This window comes from Chenopodium album, chromosome 26, assembly GCF_948465745.1.
Source record: "Chenopodium album chromosome 26, dcCheAlbu1.1, whole genome shotgun sequence".
NCBI classification, from domain to species: Eukaryota; Viridiplantae; Streptophyta; class Magnoliopsida; order Caryophyllales; family Amaranthaceae; genus Chenopodium; species Chenopodium album.
Genome location: NC_137859.1, coordinates 29122914 through 29143103, shown reverse-complemented (window position 1 = coordinate 29143103; position 20190 = coordinate 29122914). Strand labels below are relative to the sequence as shown.

General features: G+C 30.8%; 1 protein-coding gene across 1 annotated transcript; it reads left to right on the top strand.

Moving 5' to 3' along the window:
- The first annotated feature begins 7511 nt into the window (after positions 1-7511).
- LOC145618324 (ABC transporter G family member 28-like) lies at positions 7512-17604 on the top strand. The gene is made up of 14 exons (XM_081673102.1): positions 7512-7756; positions 7831-7907; positions 8598-8870; positions 9435-9498; positions 9585-9731; positions 9915-9949; positions 10290-10363; positions 11377-12254; positions 12988-13284; positions 14287-14766; positions 15065-15213; positions 16631-16920; positions 17139-17272; positions 17424-17604. The coding sequence occupies exons 1-14, from the start codon at positions 7512-7514 to the stop codon at positions 17578-17580; spliced, it is 3300 nt and encodes a 1099-aa protein (XP_081529228.1). The 3' UTR covers positions 17581-17604.
- The last annotated feature ends 2586 nt before the right edge of the window (positions 17605-20190 follow it).

The window sequence follows — 20190 nt, the reverse complement described above, 5'->3', positions numbered from 1 at the left end:
CTCTTGTTTTATTTTATATCACAGTAAATGGTTGGTTGTTGTTACTAGTTGATGATTCAGCTACATTTTGCAGTTGATCATTGATAAATTCAGTTGCATCATAATGCAAATATCCATCTCGCTCATCTTCAACAATCATATTATGCATGATAATACAAGCCATTACAATTTTCCATAAAATTTCGGTCGACCATGCTAGACTTGGTTGACGTATTATTGCAAATCGAGCTTGTAACACTCCAAAGGCACGTTCAACGTCCTTTCGATAACTCTCTTGCTTCTTGGTAAATAATTTGTGCTTACCAGTTTGTGGATGTTTGATTGCTGGGATAAATGTTGCCCATTTCGGATAGATACCGTCTGTAAGATAATAACCCATATTGTATGTATTTCCGTTGACATTGAAGGTAACCTCTGGAGCTTTTCCCTCACATATATCAGAGAACACCGGCGACCGTTGGAGGACATTTATATCATTACAAGAACCCGGGGTTCCAAAAAAAGCGTGCCATATCCACAAGTCTTGCGAAGCAACAGCCTCCAAGATCACCGTTGCTGTTTTACTTCTACCTTGATACATTCCTTTCCATGCACGCGGACAATTTTCCACTCCCAATGCATGCAATCAATGCTGCCCATCATACCAGGAAATCCACGAGCATAACTTTCACAGAGGAGTCGTTCAGTATCCATAGTATTTGCCCTCCTCAATTACTCTGATCCAAATTGAGCTACGACCCCTTCAACAAAGTGAGCCAGACCTTCTCTTGCAGTACTTGACGCGATTTTAAGATACTCGTCAACTGCATCGGCAGATGTACCGTATGCTAACATTCGAATTGCTGCAGTGCATTTTTGGAGGGGGGATGCACCTAGTCTTCCGGTGGCATCCGGCCTTTGTTGAAAGTAAACATCACTTTCGCTTAGTTGATTAACAATGCGTGTGAACACATTCTTACGCATGCGAAACCGTCGACGAAACATGTTAGCAGGGTACAATGGTTGGGGACTAAAGTAATCGTTATATAACTGAATATCAGCATATTCTCGATCTCTTGGTACATACCACCTTTGGTACGTAGGTTCAAGAGTGAAAGGGGTCTGATAAGTTGATGTTACAAAGGGAACAACAGCTGTATTGATCTCTTCCTCGATCAATTCATCTTCTTTTCGCCTTTGGGTAATTGATTCATGCCACTCTACATAGTCGTTCACCATGTAATCAAATAACCCAGAACTAGATGAACTAGAAGAATTTGAATCAGAGTTCATTTTGTAATATTTTTTGGTAGAGAGGAAGAGAGACTATTTTTTTTTTTTGTAGAAATAATACTTATATTTATGTATTGAAATATGAAGTGTAGCCCCCTTATTTATAACTTCTAAAATTATTCAAAAAAATGGCTGGTAATTATTATGATATATGGGCACACAAGTATATGAGATATGATTTTCGATAAGGTTTACAGATTTTTTTACATTGGTAATTCATTGAATGGATAAACAACTCAAAAATATTACATTTCTAAGGTTTGTAGATTTCTTTTGTATGACAATTCAATGTATGGGTACGCAAAATAGTAAAAGATGAGATTCTCTGATATTATTGCTTATAGATTTCTTGTCAACATGTGACATTTCAATGTAGCATTGCATGTCGGTCATATTTTACAACATTTCTCATTATTGAGCTAATTTTATATTATTATTATTTATAAGATAAAATTTATTGGGTAATAAACAAAGAGCATCATGTAGTTTGACTACCTTAATTGATATTTAAACTAGCCTAGAAGATGTGCAAATTCTTGCTTTAATTTTAGATATATTTCTTTTTCTTCTTCAGATAGAATTGGTTTTGCAAGAAGGACACTAAATAGCTTGAACCTTTTTTCTTCTTGTTTCTTCCGAGCTTTGATGGCATCTCGCTCCTTCTGATACTCTAGCATACGTTCTGCTACATCAATTCGCCTTTCATCAACATCTTTGTGTTGACCTTTCATTACATTCATCTCTGATAGGGCTTGAGTAAACGACTCTAAATTTTTAATTTCAGAACTACCCCCAATTTGAATTCCAGAATTGACAACAGATTTACCTTTTCTTTTAGATGATTTCACCCCGTCAGGACGGCGGCGACGAGTATGAGTTTTTGGACCTTCATCAGTTGGAGTATCTGGTTCTGATCCTTTTGAATTGCAACCATCACTAGAAGGTAAATCCAGGTCCATTGGCTTCCATTTGTCTAACTCTCTCAACATCTCCCAACAACCAATTAAACCAAAGCGTGAACCATTACACGTACCTCTATATATTTCATGAGCTTCGGTCATTTCATCATGAGTGTTGGTACCACTCCTATACCTTTTTTTCGCTTCACTATAGCAACCAACCCATATACTCACATCTTTATTTATTCTTGCCCACCAACTTTTAATAGATCTTAAAGTTCTAGGGCGCATGGTGGATGAATTTTCTTCTCTGGCTTGATCATAAAGGGATTTTATGTTCCTCCACATTATGGCCAAACTTTGATCAGTTGCCGTCTCTGGATCTTCAACTGCACATTCTACCCAAGCCGAAACGAGGGCATCATCTTCTTTTGCACCCCATTTTTCTGCCCTAACATTAGTGTTGCTCCCGTGGGGACCTTGAACAACATCATCATGATCATCACCAACACCATCAGCATCATCATTGGCTTGTTGTGGAACCCTTGGATCATCGGGTGGGGCTAAGTTACGGCTTCTTTCTCCCTCGGGAGTTGCTGGACTGTTTTGAATTATTTGGTTCACACCATAATGTTGCGACATTGGGAACATAAAACCGGAAGGATAATTTTGGGGAATTTGTTGCAAATTTTGGTTTAAAAATTGGTTTGAGAATTGTTGGGTGTAATTTTGGTTTGGAAATTGATTTGGGAATTGTTGTACAAATTGTTGGTTTGGATGCGTTGGTTGGTTAGGAATGTTATAATATAACATCCTTTGAGCATTTGGATTATTAGGGTTATTTGGATCAAAATGAAAATTACTTTGAAAATTTGGAGAATTGGAAGATTGGTTATTTGGATTATTTTGAGAGGAACCACTTCCGTAATTAGGATTATTAAGATCCATAATCACAAAATATTTTTATAATGAAAAAAAGAAGAGTGAAATTTTAAGGGTGAAAAACTATATCAATATTAGGCTCTATTTATAGATAAAATTATAATTATACCGTTGGTGAAATTATTTTTTGGAAATATGTTTAAATGAAGTGAAAAATTACCGTTAGAGTAATAATATCAACACGAAAGGCTCCAAATAATAGAGCCGTTGGAGAGCTGTTGGACTAAAACAACATCTCATGCAAATGTTCAGCAATTTGGATGAGTTGTCATGTGGTAATTGGACCAACAAATAAATATGAGATTCCTTTATAAAAGAGTCAGCAAAGCCCATGCATATGTCAGTTACTCATCAGAGCATCAGCAGACGTTGCTTCCCCTCTTTGTGAGTATGTAACGAGTCACCGTATGCAATGGTAAGGTAGCTCAGAAGAAGAGAGATAGTGTTGTGAGTAGGCTTGTGACTCACCAATGCCCATGCTCTAAGTGATTCTATGAAAGAGGGAGTATTAGGTGCAAATTTTTAGGCGGGTCATGGTCTATGTATCTCTACCTTATCTAGATCTAAATTCTAAAAGGACAATTGTTGTACAAATAATCTCATGTATCTCTATTTGCTAGTTATTTATTCAACAAAGTGTTCCAAAAATTCAGTGAGATGCAAGTAAAAAATACGATGAAAGTTTTCTCAATCTCTCAATTTAAAGTTTCCTAAATTAGTAAGGGAAGAGAGGGAGATACATGGTTTAACAATAGTAGCGGTCGATCAATTTTGATGTCGACTTACCTTGATTAGAGATTTAATTTGAGGAGTTGATGAGCAATGTTTTCGATTTATGCCATTGAAACACTCTTTCATGGTAAATTTAGATTCGGGTTTAACATATTGTTAGTGTTATGACATTACATGGCAATATCATTGATGAGCAAGGTTTTTCAATTTTCTCTTTGTTAATGACAGTATTGATCCAAAGGAGACCTTCATGGTTTATGGTGGTGTAATGGAGGAATTAACAACGAAGTTTCTACCCTTGAATCTTAAGCTATTTATTTACTTAAGAACTAGTTTTTGGCCTAGACGATGTCGCAGGTCATTGCTTGTATTTTGATTATAGTTATTTTTATGTAAATTCAATATTGAATGTAAAACTAAGAGTTTTATGGTGTTAATATTTGATGCCTATCAGCTATTACAAAATTTCAATAGCGAATTAAAGTTGCAATTATATATATATATATATATATATATATATAATTTTTTTTAAAACCTCTCTTTCTTATTAATTGAATAATAAATAATAGAAAAATGATATACGCCTATACATGCCCTAAAGACTATGAATAAGAAGCTAAAAGGGAAAAGAATTAGTGAAATATATTCATCAATTATATTGATTTGTGCGTGATTTTAAACTAATACCAAATAAGGAAAGATATTTAATACTTACATGATAATGTTTAGGGTAAAAAAAAATACCCAGACACATGGTCCAATCCCATAGTGACACGTGGCCCAATTAAAAGGCGACATGTGTTGTCCCAATAGGGAATTGACGGGTGTCAAACATAAGGAGCATCTGAAAAAAGAGAAAAGGGCCTCTTCACACCAGGAGGCTCAAATCCCAAGAAAGCTGCAAAATGGCGCCCCCTTTGGACACGTGCCTTCACCTGATTGCACCGCCTATCAGAGCACGCCATCCTAGGCCTAACCTTAGAGGAGCACACTTTCCCATCCCTAAACCCTAATCATTTATGTTAGGAGGGGTAAATTGAGACATATCAAAAAGAGCACTAAATAGCTCCAACTTATCTCTACTTTCTCTCTATGCATGTTAGTTCCAGCTGGTTACTAACATGATCGTCGGAGCGTGAATATTCCATCAACCGGGATATTCGTTGTTTTGCAGTTGTCCGCATCCATCTGGCCGTGTTCAAGATGACCAATATCCCAAGGGATTCCAAAAAACCTCGAAACATATAGCATTACTAATATATTGAGTAGTTAATACAAAGTTGCAAAATAAGGAGTGTTACAATCAAATTAGAAAGCTGCAACGCATAATTTAAATCATTCTATTAAACACAATAAGTATAAAGAGGCATTGATATTTTGATGGTAAATGGTTCAAATTACCCGTGCAATGCTTCCATATTCACAAGAAAAAAAATAAATTATATTTATATATTATTATAAGTTTTTATTTGCTTATAGATTGTGTATATATTTAATATTTTATTTATTTAAAGTTGTTTATTATTGTTGTATTATTTAGGTTGTATATTCTCTTTTTTTTTTCAATCAATTATCTTATTATTTTTTAAGAAAAAAAATAAAAATAAAAAATTTTGGCAGGAAATTTTTAAATGTAAACATGACACGTGTAATTATAGAATATTCATGGTGATTACTTTAGTATATAGTATTGATTGATTGATAAGTGTTGACATGCCATTGCTCATGTGGCGCCAAATATGTCAAGGGAAGGGTGACACATGGCTCAATGTTTAGCGTTGATAGAGTTTGTTCTATTCAACCTTTGAATCTCATAAATGCAAGGCCCATTACAAGGGGGCCCCTGATTTGTCACACTGGTTGCTTCTCCTTATAGCCAACCTTGATGAAGCATATTAATTTTTAGCTGAGTACGCATGCATAAAGTTTAATGAAAGAATAAGGTGAAACCTATAATTGAATATGATGCTAATAATATTTATTTTCTCTTAAAAACTTGATAAATAATGAAAAATAATGTCATTAATGATATTACTAAGATTTTAATTGATAAAAAAATCATACGGTTGAATCACCTAAATCTTTTAGTCATTTACATAATTTTATTTATCTAACGTTTGTGGTGGAAGGTGTTATATAACTCTAGCCCCTTAGTCAAGGATTTTTCACAAAAACTAATTTGTTAGTCAACTTACGATACACGTCATGCCTTTTAAATAAAAATACTTATGCACACATCACAACTTAAAAGTATCACGAGTTGTTTTCATCAGAAAAAAAAAAAGTGTCACGAGTTGTATTTTAAAGATAAGTTTCATTGTTTGTGCTTGTAGGCTTACGAAATGTGCAATGATACATGAGTATGTTTAATACTATTTTACTGAATTTTATTTTTATATATGAGCACACATATTTCTTACACATAAATGTCTCGGTATTTGGATTAAGTATTAACAGAGTGGTAGAAAGAATACCCTGCTGTATCTGGACTTCAAACAATTTAAGTTTTAACCATGTTATGGTAATGATCCCACATTATTATTATTGGTTGATAGAGAATCACAGTATAGTTACCAACAAATCCCGAAATGCTATGATAAAGTAGTGATTTATTATAACTTTTTTCGACCAATCAAAACACTATAATCCACTACAAAAATTATTAGCAAACTTACTTAAATTGTTTAAAAAAAAGGTATTAGCAAACATTGCATATTCATAACCATACTTAATTGCACGTTTGGTAAACTTGAAATTGATAATTGTAATGAGTTTTTTTTCTTTGATGATATGGTTGAATCTCATGTATAAAATGACGGCCAGCTTGTTTTATGTTTAAAAAAACCATTTTATAATTTTTATTATATTTGTTTAACGGTGAGATGATGTCATATTCTTTTCATTTAAAAGTAAGCAAAACTAAATAAAAGTAATAGAATTATAGAAACTTTGTTTAGATATTCTCTTATAAAAACATGCTACATTACAACAATTCATCTAAATCTATATAAAGTTATTCTCCAAATTTTTATGTAAGGTACAACATAAAAATCAAATGAAATAAAATTTAAAAGCCATTTTTTTAACAAGCCATTATTCACATTTTAAGGAAGTTGAAACTATATAATCTTTTTGTGGGAATGGTATGTAAGAATTGTACCTATTAGAAATTTAGTGTATTAGATATTTCTTCATGCCTATAAAAAAAGAGGTGCATATTTTTCCTATATAACTTCCTTTAATATAGGCAATCATTACTCCCTACCAGTTACATCATCAATTCACATGTTAGAAAGTTATCTTCAACCAAAAACTAAATAAGTAATAAAATAAAATAAAATTTTATGTCATTTTCATCCATTTTTACACACTAACTCATCTTGGTTTTCATCACAAGATAAGAATCTTTAAAACCGCATTATTCTTTTTTTTTTTTTTCCAATGATTGATTCTTACCAAAATGATTTAGGCTTTATGAAAAAAGTTATACATGCCTCAAACTCTATTAATACATTGCTTTTGTATATATTGAATATGTTTTCTTTATTCTTACCAATAACAAGACTTTCATAGAATGTCATCTTTATCATTACTTTTTAGATCATTTTCCAATCTGATTTCAATCTAAAAATCTTTATCATTGAAAGTTGTACAATCATATATAATATGACAAAAGTAAGATTTTGTCAATATTCCCTTTTGCAATTGCTTATGTTGGTAATCATTTTTGCAATCATTTTATCTTCAAGTGTTGTTTATTCTCAAGATGATTTAGATGAAGATAATAATCAAGCTAAAAATCCAGCAGCTCTTCAAGTTGTTGCGCAGATGTTATATAATCAACTAGCCAATATCACTCATGTTTTTGAACCAGATATCAAAAGACATTTGGGCTTCTGTATAAAGGACGTGTACGTGATTTTGAATTATTATTTTTTTATTCAGTTATTTGAAGGTTTTGAGATGATTTTTTTTTCCATTTCAGGCAAGCTGATTGGAAATCAGCTTTTAATTTCTCAAATGATCTTGGATTTTTAACATCTTGCATGCAGAAAATTAAAGGTGAAACATCCAAATTCATAATTCTTTTTACATGCTTTTTACATTATAATTATGATTAGGAGCTATATCTATACAAAAAATAATTTGGCATACATAAAATCATAACTAAATTATGATGATGGATATGATGGTCACATTCTATAAATCATTTCAATAGCAATATGTATGACACATTATACTAATCTATAAGGGGGTTCTTGATAATCAAGTCATTTTTGTCAAGTGAAATCTATATTCTATACTACTCCCAACATTTTATAATTAGCGTCTATTTTTTTTTTAATTATCAAACATTAATTAAATTGTGCAAAAATTGTATAAAAAATCCATAATCATGTAAGTTATTGTTAGATTGGTCTCAAAATGAAGTTTTATGATATATTTTTTTATATAGCTTTTCGTCATGTGTATTTTAAGACCTTGATGGTTAAAGGTAAGTCTTGAAAATTGTGCTAAATGAATTACACACTATATTTTAGGATTGTTAAAGTATTGGTTAATCTTCATTAATTCATTTTATAAATTGGGATCGGAAATAATCCAAGTCAAATGCAATCCCACTATAATTCAATACACTTTGCGGCTCTACATCATGTAATTATGCTCTTTAAACTCATTAAAGGGTTTATATTGTTTATGAAATCTCTTATTATGTTTTATTAAAAAAAAATTCTTAATGTATGTAAATAGATGTTCCAAAACGAGTATGCACTGCGGCAGAAGTTAAGATTTACATGATCAGTTTAATTGGTGGAGGCCAAATGAGTTCAAGTTATGTTAAGCCAAATAACAATTGCAACTTAAGCTCTTGGATTGATGGATGTGAGCCGGGGTGGGCATGCAGTGTTGGTAAAGATCGCAAAGCTGATATTAAAAACACAAAAATCATTCCAGATAGGACCGAAGATTGTCAACCTTGTTGTGCTGGCTTTTTTTGCCCCAAGGGTGTCACTTGCATGATTCGTAAGTAAATTCTTATAGCCAAGACATATTTTATATACATATAGAGTGTTGATATATTATTATCATTTTTTTCTCCTAGATAACTTATAATAAGGTGATATTCCTAGAGTGTTGATCAATTAATTAATAATTTTAAAATTGATGTGATATTTAGTGTATCGCCTAAAATTTGTTAACCTTCTCATAGTATATTAGAAGTGCTTTTCAAAAAAAAAAAAAGGAAAAGTAAAAAAAACAGGTCATTAGATTGAAAGATAGTGTAGAATAAAGCGGATCAAACAAATTAAATAGGGCAAGAAATGATAGAATAATTTTCATTTTACCAAATATGAAATAAAGTTATATTGGAAATTATAGGAATGAAGAGATTATTAATATTAAAGCAATATAGAATTGTAATGTTTACACCATTGAATATAATACTATCTTTGAATATTCCAAATTGAGTTTAGGGTCATATTTTTCATAAATAAAATAGCCTTTTTAAATATTTGATAACTAATTTTGATATTCAATATTTTTTTCACCCTAATAATATAACTTTTGTGTTCAATTTTTATGTAGCGTGTCCACTAGGTGCTTATTGTCCATTTGCTACCCTCAATAAAACTACAGGCAGATGTGATCCGTAAGTCATAATAAATTTAAAGTTTTATGATACATCTCTAAATTATTGATTTTATTTTAGATTTTATATTAAACATTGTTTTACAGTTATACATACCAAATACCGCCAGGAAAACCTAATCATACATGTGGTGGAGCTGATGTATGGTCCGATGTCATTAGTAGTGATGAAATATTTTGCGCACCAGGATCATACTGTCCATCTACGGTTGAAGAACTTCCATGTAGTGTCGGGTATTGTATATAGTTCAAAAACTTTGTCATAATTTTAATTTGAACTCGTTTCATAAATGCAATATATATTAGGATATTAACTTTTTTTTTAATTGTGATGTGCTCTTATTTGTGTAAAATAAGTTTAACATGCCTTATACTAATATCTTTATGAGCTTACTATATAATTTTTTGAATTTTCAGGCATTATTGTAGAAAGGGTTCAACTCAAGAAAAACGTAAGTTTTAAATTATTTAAATATCAAACAATTTACAGGTGCATTGTTACTATGCTTTAATTATGGAATATTTCATAATCACTTTGATTTCACAGATTCTTATAACTCTTAGAGCTTCAATCACTTTTTTTTTAAATTTTAAATTAATTAATCTGTTATTTAGTTTTTTTGTAACCAACTGACTTTAAGTAACGCAAAAATTGTTTTGGCATTTTATATTCATAATTTTCCATGTAGCTATCTATATAACTTAATGATTTGAATTCAAATCATAACGATTGTGAGAACATGATTGATGACCTTATTGTAAAGCCTCATCATTCATAACTTTTCATGACAGCATGCTTCAAATTGGCTAGTTGTAACGATAAAGTTGCTAATCAAAATATACATGCCTACGGCATATTACTCATTGTAAGTGTTCGATATTCATTTTATCATTTTGTCATAGAAATATTACTATTATACTCCATGTGGAAATATACTTATGTAAATGTTGAATTGATATTATTTTGATACGAAGGTTGACACATAAAGAGATTAAGCACTTTATATGATTTGTACAAAGTGCATGGAAAATAAGAAATAAAACAAAACTATGGTAATTTGTACAAAAACCTTATTCCTTATATAGCAATTTAGTTACTCTATTTTGACTTCAATCAACACACTACAGTAATCACTAATATACATATAATTTAATTCCTTTAGTAAAATTGATAAATAATTGATAATAAAGTTGTACATTGAGATAAATCCAACATTTTATAATAATAAAAAAAACGTTGAAGTTATCACCTCCTCTATTCTCTATATTACTTCACTTTCTATAACAACGCTTACGAAGAAAAAGAAAAAAGAGATAATTGAGCTCTTTTTGTAATATAAAAGAGAATGTGCTTAAGAAAGAAAGGGAAAACCACAATTATCTAATTTAAGAATATATGAAAATAGGCAAAATTGAAAGAATACTGAAGAAAGACCAATACAAAAGTGAGATGAATTTGGAGAGCATAAGAAGTACTTCCTCCGTTTCTTTTTAGTTGACACGTTTCTTTAGTCACGTTTGCCAATGCACTTATTCAATCATCAATATCTTTAATTATAGATAAGCAAAAATTATGAAAAGTTTATATTTTGAAAGTATATGACATGATGAATCTAACAAGATCCCACGTGACTATATTTTTCATTACGTATAAAGCACAAAATACGGTCAAAGGAAGGTGTATGAATAGTGCTAAAGTCAAAACGTGTCAACTAAAAAGAAACGGAGGTAGTATATGATAGAATAAGGGTGAAAAGGTGAAGCTAGATGGATGACTTAATTATTACTACATATATACATCATGATTGTATCTTTATTTTTTGTTTTTTTTTATCGTAGCATATGCATATTCACTAATGCATTAATTTTTATTTTTTAGGCTATTTTAAGTACCAGTCTACTTCTTGTATATAATTGTTCAGACCAAGTACTTACTACTCGAGAAAGAAGGTTAGCTAGATCTAGAGAGCGTGCAATAAGAAGTGCAAAAGAAACTGCACAAGCTCGTGAAAGGTGGAAAGTAGCAAAGGAAAATGCTAGAAATCGCGCTATTGGGTTACAACAACAATTATCGCGCACTTTTTCTAAGAAAAAATCTACAAGGCAAGACCCATCGAAAGGGTTTCAACCAAAATCTACAAGTAATGATGTTACAGGTTCTTCAGATTCAAAATCAAAAAATAAAGGACATAGCAAACTTACGAAAATGATGCAACAAATTGAGGATGATCCGGATAGTAATGAGGGTTTTAATATGGAGATTGGGGATAAAAATATTAAAAAACAATTCAAAGCTAAAGAATTACACACACGAAGCCAAATTTTTAAGTATGCATATGGGCAACTTGAAAAAGAGAAGGCCATGCAACAAGAAAATAAGAACCTTACATTTTCTGGAATAATTTCTATGGCTACTGATACCGAAATCCGAAAAAGGCCTTTATTGGAGGTTGCTTTTAAAGATTTAACTTTAACATTAAAAGGAAAACACAAACATTTATTACGGTGCATTACAGGAAAACTAATGCCAGGTCGAGTTTCCGCAGTCATGGGTCCTTCTGGTGCCGGGAAGACTACTTTTCTTTCGGCTGTCACGGGAAAAGCCACAGGATGTAATGTAAGGGGACAAATTCTCATCAATGGGAAAAATGAATCAGTTCACTCTTACAAAAGGATCATTGGGTTTGTCCCACAAGATGATATTGTGCACGGGAACCTAACTGTAGAAGAAAATTTAAGATTCAGTGCTCGTTGTAGGTAAGCTAAATGATAATTTTTTTTTTTTTAAAAAAAAAAAACTCTTTTATTGACAAATCAAGCTAAAAATATTATGTTGTGGTGAATTGCATATAAACAACGTACTGTAAAAGTTAGAAGTATAATACTGTAATTAGCACACCATATATTATTAAGGATCGATATATTACTAAAATATAATCTTGTTAGTTAGTTTGCTTTACAGAGTTTCAAATCATTATGTGACTTTAAATTTAACTATTAATAAATTTATAAAAATATAATATATGCACATTCAAGACAATTAATTTTTAAAGTAAATATCACTTGAATTTGATTTTTGTAAAAGGAAACATATTATCTATAAACAATATGTTTGAGTGTTTATAAAATAGTTAAAATTTGAGTTATTTAATAAACATTATTATTATTATTATTATTATTATTATTATTATTATTATTATAGGCAATCTCATATCTAAATTTTCAATAAAATATATATGTTATTTGTATGTTTACTTTTCTGTACGAAGCTATTACTTATTTTCTACATGTTATTAAATAAGTTCATTAGAAATGTTAAAATAGTAATTAAAATATTTAATTTAAAAAGTAAACTTGTATAAAAGAAAGCATATATAAAACTTATTATAATGCTCAATTTGTTTAGCTTAATTAATTGATAAGTCTATGTGTAATACAAATTAAATGACTGTTTAACATATTAAGAGTCCATGTATATCTTAATATGCAGGTTACCTGGTGATCTTCCAAAGGCCGATAAGGTTCTGGTTGTAGAAAGAGTAATAGAAGCTTTAGGGCTACAAGCAATACGTGATTCTTTAGTGGGAACAGTTGAGAAAAGAGGGATATCTGGAGGACAAAGAAAACGAGTAAACGTAGGATTAGAAATGGTCATGGAACCTTCATTATTAATATTAGATGAGCCAACTTCTGGTTTAGACAGTTCTTCGTCTCTTTTACTTCTAAGAGCTCTTAGACGTGAAGCTCTTGAAGGAGTAAACATATGCATGGTCATCCACCAACCAAGGTAATTTAAAATTATTACCATTTCATTTATTGGGATTTTATCATCATCATGATGATATAGCTCCACAACCTTTTTAAGCGAATTCTAAGAGCCTTTTTTTTCATTTGATCTTAGTTATTAGCATTATTAGTGAATACTTACACAAAAGCAAGTTAAAAGTTGTTAGACTACAAGCCAACAACAGTAAGGTTAGGAATATGCTCTTAACTTAAAAAAAAAATTGAGTAATTTCATAATATCTACTTTTTGGATTTTTTTTTTTTTTTTTTGATTTTTTTACTAATACAGGTATTTAATTACATATATTAAGGTCAAATTTATGCATTGACGTGTGTGTTTAGTTTGACAATATCAATTATTCTAAGATAGAGGGAGTAGGGTTTTTTTATTTATTTTAGTTATTATTTATTTATTTTTTTAAGGGAAGGGAGTAGGTTTTTAATGATTACTCAAATAAGATAAACTTTTTTTTTTGTGTTAATATCATAAATTTCTACTTATTAAAGAACATAAATTTTCTTATACTAGGGCGGCTAACGCGAGCATCATTGTTAGCTAAGTCCAAGAAGCTCTTTCGGTTTGGCCTTCCAACTTTAGTTATTGATAGTATTGACGATGAAAATGCATAAACACATATTTTACGGATTTAAATGTCCACACACTATTCTTAAGAGTTAAAAAAAGGCAATAAACATTAATAAGGGCAAATAAGTAAATAAAAATTTTAGAGGGTATGATTGTTCAAACGTTATTCATAAGAGTTGTATCATACATTATAAAGGTGGGGATTCACATGAAGAAGAATATAATTACAATAACAAATTTATAAATAAGTCGGTTTCTCCATGATGGAAAGTAAAATTAGGTTGATTGTTGATAATGTATTTTTCCTAGTGAAGTATTATAGAACTTGTAGATTTCTTTATCACCAAGTTATTATTATAATCAAATTTTAATATGAAGATTTGTTGTATGGTAACATATGTTTCATGTGTTATCCAGCTATGCATTGTTTAAAATGTTCGACGACTTCATATTACTTGCCAAAGGAGGTCTAACAGTGTACCATGGCCCAACAAAGAAAGTCGAAGAATATTTTGCAGGTCTAGGGATCATTGTACCTGAACGAGTTACTCCTCCAGATCATTATATTGATATTTTAGAGGGAATAATTAAGTCAGGATCTAATGTTACACGTGAACAACTTCCTGTAAGATGGATGCTTCATAATGGTTATCCAGTACCTCAAGATATGTTGCATCTTTGTGATGAAATTTCTAGCACTTCTTCCCCTGACAGCTCTCTAAAACCTCATGTTGATAAACGACATGATAAATCTTTTATTGGAGATCTTATTCAAGAAATTAAGTGTGCACTTGTATTAAGACGAGAGCACCTTAAGCACAACTTCTTAAAAAAACAAGATTTGTCAAATCGCATAACCCCTGGGATAATGCGACAATATAGATATTTTCTTGGAAGGTATGTTATGTTTCTAATTCTTTATTATAAAAAATAATCAAAATTGTGAATCTATAATTCCAATCACCATATGTAATACTATTAATGTATTAAACTTAAATTGATGAACAATATTAATGGATTGGTCATATTTGTAAAAAAAGAATATTAAATATTTTAGCAAAAAAATTCTCAAGGTTGATTAAAGAACTTGCATTATTCCTTCATATATAATTGTACTCTACCTAACCTAAGTTATATTTATCCATGTTATTCAAATTATTTCATTAGATGATTAATTTTTTGACTTATTTTTTAGGGTTGGAAAGCAAAGACTTCGTGAAGCTAAATTACAAGCTGTGGATTATTTAATTCTTTTACTTGCCGGAGCTTGTTTAGGAACTCTTGCTAAAGTGAGCGATGAAACATTTGGTGCAATTGGTTATAACTACACTGTTATTGCCGTATGTAAGTATTTTTTGATGCCCCAAAACCCATAAATTTACACCATTAACCTAGACAATATGGCTTTATGTATTTAAAATTTTTCTATATACTATAGGGATTTCACATATTTTAAATCTCTTTGTCATATGCAGGTCTAAGCAATAACAAACCTATGATTAGACTACTATTAAAATACATATCTTTGAATCAAGAAATTATTAATTCATCTCCGCTAAATTTGTTATCCTACATATAGTCATCTCTTAAGATTTATATATTGCAACATGATGAACTAGAAAATGTGTAACTATTTTTCTAAGGTAATAATTCTTTTTTCTTAAAAAAAAATGAATAAGTCCATAACAAGATATCATTATTAAAAAGAGTTTACAATGTATTTCATGGCATAGTTTCAAATTATATTTAAAATAATCATCTCCTTGATAATAAAAATGTATTCAAATTTTTTTTTATTAGATATGACCAGTAGAGTTCAACCAACAATCAACTAATATTTTATTAAAAACGTGGAATAAATTAGTAATATGGCTAAAATGACTTTTCTTTTTTATACTTGCATTGAAATTCAATATTAATTCTAATTTAACTACTACATGTGTACAAAGCTTGTCATAGAGAAACAAATAGTATGAGCTAAAGAATAAGAGTAGTAATCAAAGAAAAAAAATAAACTTGTTATATAATGAAACACATATTTCCCAAAAGAACATATTTCAATAAATCATTGTTAATTGAATTTCTAATGAGTTACACAATATACGTAGCATCGAATTTGATTAATATAATAGAATTAGTAATCTATTAGATACATAGATTGTTTTCACCATTAATTGCTTCATAATAATTACAAATTCATAGCAAAATTGAATTTTCAAACTTTTTTGGTTAAACATAAATCTAAAGTATTTAATGTGAAATTAATTAAATTTTTTTTCAAGTCCATTAATTTATACTTACTTTGTCACTTTTTGAAAATAGTGATGGGGTATTTTGACAAGGTTTTTTTTTAGAAGTTTAAAAAAAAAAATGAAAAATTATTAATTGAGTAATGGTGAAAATTGAGAAATGAAACAAATAAAAGGAAAGGGTATGAATTGAGTATGATTGGTAATTGAGAAACTAAACAAAAAAAAAAGATGGGTTATTAAATATTAAATGAATGGTGGCACAACTTTTAGTACAATATGAGGGAACTATATGTAGTTTCGTTAAATTGTAGGGGCTCTTTAGGTACAAAAAGTAAGATCATGAATGAAATCTTCTAATCATAAATATCATTTTAATACACCTAAAAAGGAAAACAAGAACAACAACAGGACACGGAAAATGTAGTTATTTCCAGTTGACCTCCACATATACACTTTTTAATTAATAAGAAAAAATGTTTCTAATACTTGTGTATCTTGTTTGTTGGCAGCGCTATTATGCAAGATTTCAGCTTTGAGATCATTCACGCTTGATAGATTACAATATTGGAGAGAAAGTTCGTCCGGAATGAGTAGTTTGGCATATTTTCTCTCTAAAGATACAATAGATCAATTTAACACTCTTTTTAAGCCTTTGGTTTACCTCTCAGTGTTTTACTTTTCTAACAATCCAAGATCAAGCTTCTTAGCCAATTACATAGTCCTGGTTTGTCTTGTGTATTGTGTGACTGGGGTAGCTTACGGCTTAGCGATACTTCTCCAGCCAGGGCCTGCACAACTGGTAAATTATATAAATTAGCTTCTTAAAAAACACACCATTTCTTAGCACTCCCTATAATTTTTTTTAATTTTCTATATTCAATTTTGATACATTAATTGATGAAGAAAAACCCAAAGAGAACAAAATTGCATAAAAATGTAGCAAATAAAAAAGATGGAGGGATTACCTTTCCTTTTATTTTTACAAATTTTAATATTTATTTTTGATGTACATTGCAGTGGAGTGTGCTTCTTCCAGTAGTATTATCACTCATTGCAAGCCAAGACAAAGAAAGCAAAATTATGTTTGAAGTAGGAAAATTTACCTACTCAAAATGGGCTTTAGAGGCTTTTGTCATTGCAAATGCTGAAAAGTACGTTTTTCACGCTTAAGTATACCAAAAAAAAAAAAGTTTGGTAACTCATTAATTTTGTAGAGATTTAAGTACATTTAATTAAGTGACAAAATTTGGTTGTGACATAATGTTATATTGAAAATGACCATGTTTCATTCTATAAATGTAGGTATGATGGAGTGTGGCTAATAACTCGTTGTGGATCTTTGATGCAAAGTGGATATAGTCTTAATCATTGGAATCGTTGTCTAATATTTCTTATTATAAGCGGGGTTATTAGTCGGATAATAGCTTTTATCTTTATGATTGTAGTCCAAAAGAAATGAAACCAATAACAGTTTTAATGTTAGTTAGTGTATAAGCATTAAAATATGAGTACCTTTAGTTATTCTTTTTTAACAACATTGAATTGTGGAGTAGTATCTAGAATTTTAATGCTTTCATAATTGTAAGAAATAATATCTAGCATGTAATTGCTAGTAATCTAAATAGCCTTTCAAAAAACTACGAAGCGCTCTTTAAAGCTCAAGATATGTTTATGCAATTCAAATAGTTCTTTTGAAACTTCAAAATCACTTTTGAAAATCCCCCAAATCACTTTTCTAAAGTGAAAATTGTTTAATGGGGCCCAACACTGACTTTCAAAGCCCAAAACCACTTTTCAGAACCAAAACCTTTTTGAAAACGCAACATGCCTTTCTTTAAGCTAGTTGACCCTCTTTAAGTCTTGGAGGACAACTAATTGATGCCTTGTGGGCTAAGGAAACTAAACCATGATGTATCCCAATAAGAAATCAAGTTCTACCTATGAGCGTTAAACATGCGCCAAACGTAAGCCATTGAGCCACTCACCGAACTAAAGATGTTGTTAATCATGTCCTTTTGTAAGCTGAGCAGGATAACTATTTGATGCCTTAAGGGATAAGGAAACAAAACCATTTGATCTCCAAATAGGAAATCAAGGTCTCGTGATGAGCGCAAAAATGGCTAGGCACAACCCATTGCGCCACTCGCCAGATTTAAAGATTTTGTCTGCCGCATTCTTCATCTCGTTTGCTTGGCAATTCTAGAGACTAACACCAATTTTGCTTAAGCACATGGCCCTTGCACTGGGTGTTAAAACTGGAAGTATATATTCCTATGTGTGCCTATAGATACTTTTTTAGTATTTGGAGGATGTTTAAATTTAATTTTAGGTTCGAAAGGCTATCAAAATCTTTCCTAGCCTTCTTATGCCCTATTCTTTTGAACTTCCGAGCAGAGCAAAGCAAATCTCAGCAGAGCAGAGCAGATTGCAGCAGAGCAAATTTTATTATTATTATTATTATTATTATCATTATTATTATTGTTATTGTTATTATTATTATTATTATAATTATTATTATTGTTATTATTATTATTGTTATCGTTATTATTGTTATTACCACATAATAATAATAATAATAATAATAATTATTATTATTATATATTATTATTACTAATTATTATTATCTTTAAAAATTAGTTATCATATTTAAATATTAATTTTAATTATAAAAAATCAATTATTATTATTAACATTAATAATAATAATAATTGCAGTAATAATAATAATAATAATAATTATTATTATTATTATTATTATTATTATTATTATTGTTACTACTATTACTATTATTATTAGTATTATTATTATTATTATTATAAATATTAATTATTATTATGATAATTATTAATTATTGATTATTTATTATTATTATTAAACATTAATTATAATTATTATTACTATAATAATTCATTGATTATTTTCCGGCACCGATGAGTTTTGTAGAGGAGTAGAGCAAACTGGCCCATCCCTTATCACTATACCATATTTTGCCTCGGCATAGAGTTGAGATGTAAGGAGAGATCGTGTTGAGGAGTCACAAATCCATTGCCAGAATTTGGAATAGCATCCATAGAAGAAATAGAATTAACAGTTTGAAATAAACAAACATTAGGGGTAGGATTTACCACACATTCAGAGAAAGAGAGAGCCCGAGCTGGCCCGTTTTGACGGCCCTGAGCAGAAGGGTAAAACGCCGCATATGGGTCACTGTTGAGGCCCAATCGGGTTCCTGGCGGGCTGCCAATTTGTGGTGCAAGAGAGTAATTGTGGTCCTGCTCCTGAGAAGAGTCAGAATTGTGCTCTGACCCAGTATAGAAGTTTTCAGAGTTGTCGCTTCCCCCATTAGCATCAGAGGAGCTGTCAGAGTCCGAACCACCATCTCCGCCCAGATTTCTATCTTCCATGAGCACATCCTCCGGTTCCTCCGGCCTCACCAGATTAGCTTTTTGATCCCTGTATCGTCTGTAATTGGGCAAACCTCTAACAAGATTCGAGTAGTAAGAGTGCTCACGAGGGCCATAAAGGACCCTCATACCCTGTTTCTCAAGTGCTGCAACACGACACTTTAGCCGTCTTTTTGCAACATCCTCACGAACTTTGCATCGCTGTTCAGAATGACCTGCAAAACCACAGTTCTTGCAAAAGCGAAAGAGCCCCTCATAGCCGAAGTGGACCCAGATAATACGGTCGTTTTCCAGGGGAAAAAAACAACCAGGTATAATAGATTGGCGAAGGTCAATCACTATTTTCACCCACATATCAGCAGATGGTGGTAGACCTTGCTTAGAGAATTCGAATTCCTCAATATAACCCACATGGGAGAGAATTTGAGTAGCCCATTCACGAGTCAAATAAAGAAATGGAAGTCCATGAATTCGAACCCACATGCTTATAGAATCAAAATTAAGATATTGAGGGGTTAGAGAGCGATGTTACCTTCGGAGATTAATAATTCTCCCATTGAAAATTGTTGTACGCATCCTGATGATAGCAGCTAGATCTGATGGCCTGGCGCATTCAAAGATGTAATACAAGCCAGACATGTGTGCTCTGATTTCACCTCGCCTTC

Bases quoted from the DNA above. Each gene is read 5' to 3' on its own strand.
- LOC145618324 (XM_081673102.1), top strand. From the start codon at position 7,512: ATGACAAAAGTAAGATTTTGTCAATATTCCCTTTTGCAATTGCTTATG. The intron at 9,499-9,584 runs GTAAGTCATAAT...ATTGTTTTACAG, and splicing joins ACTACAGGCAGATGTGATCC to TTATACATACCAAATACCGC. The intron at 9,732-9,914 runs GTATTGTATATA...TTGAATTTTCAG, and splicing joins GAACTTCCATGTAGTGTCGG to GCATTATTGTAGAAAGGGTT.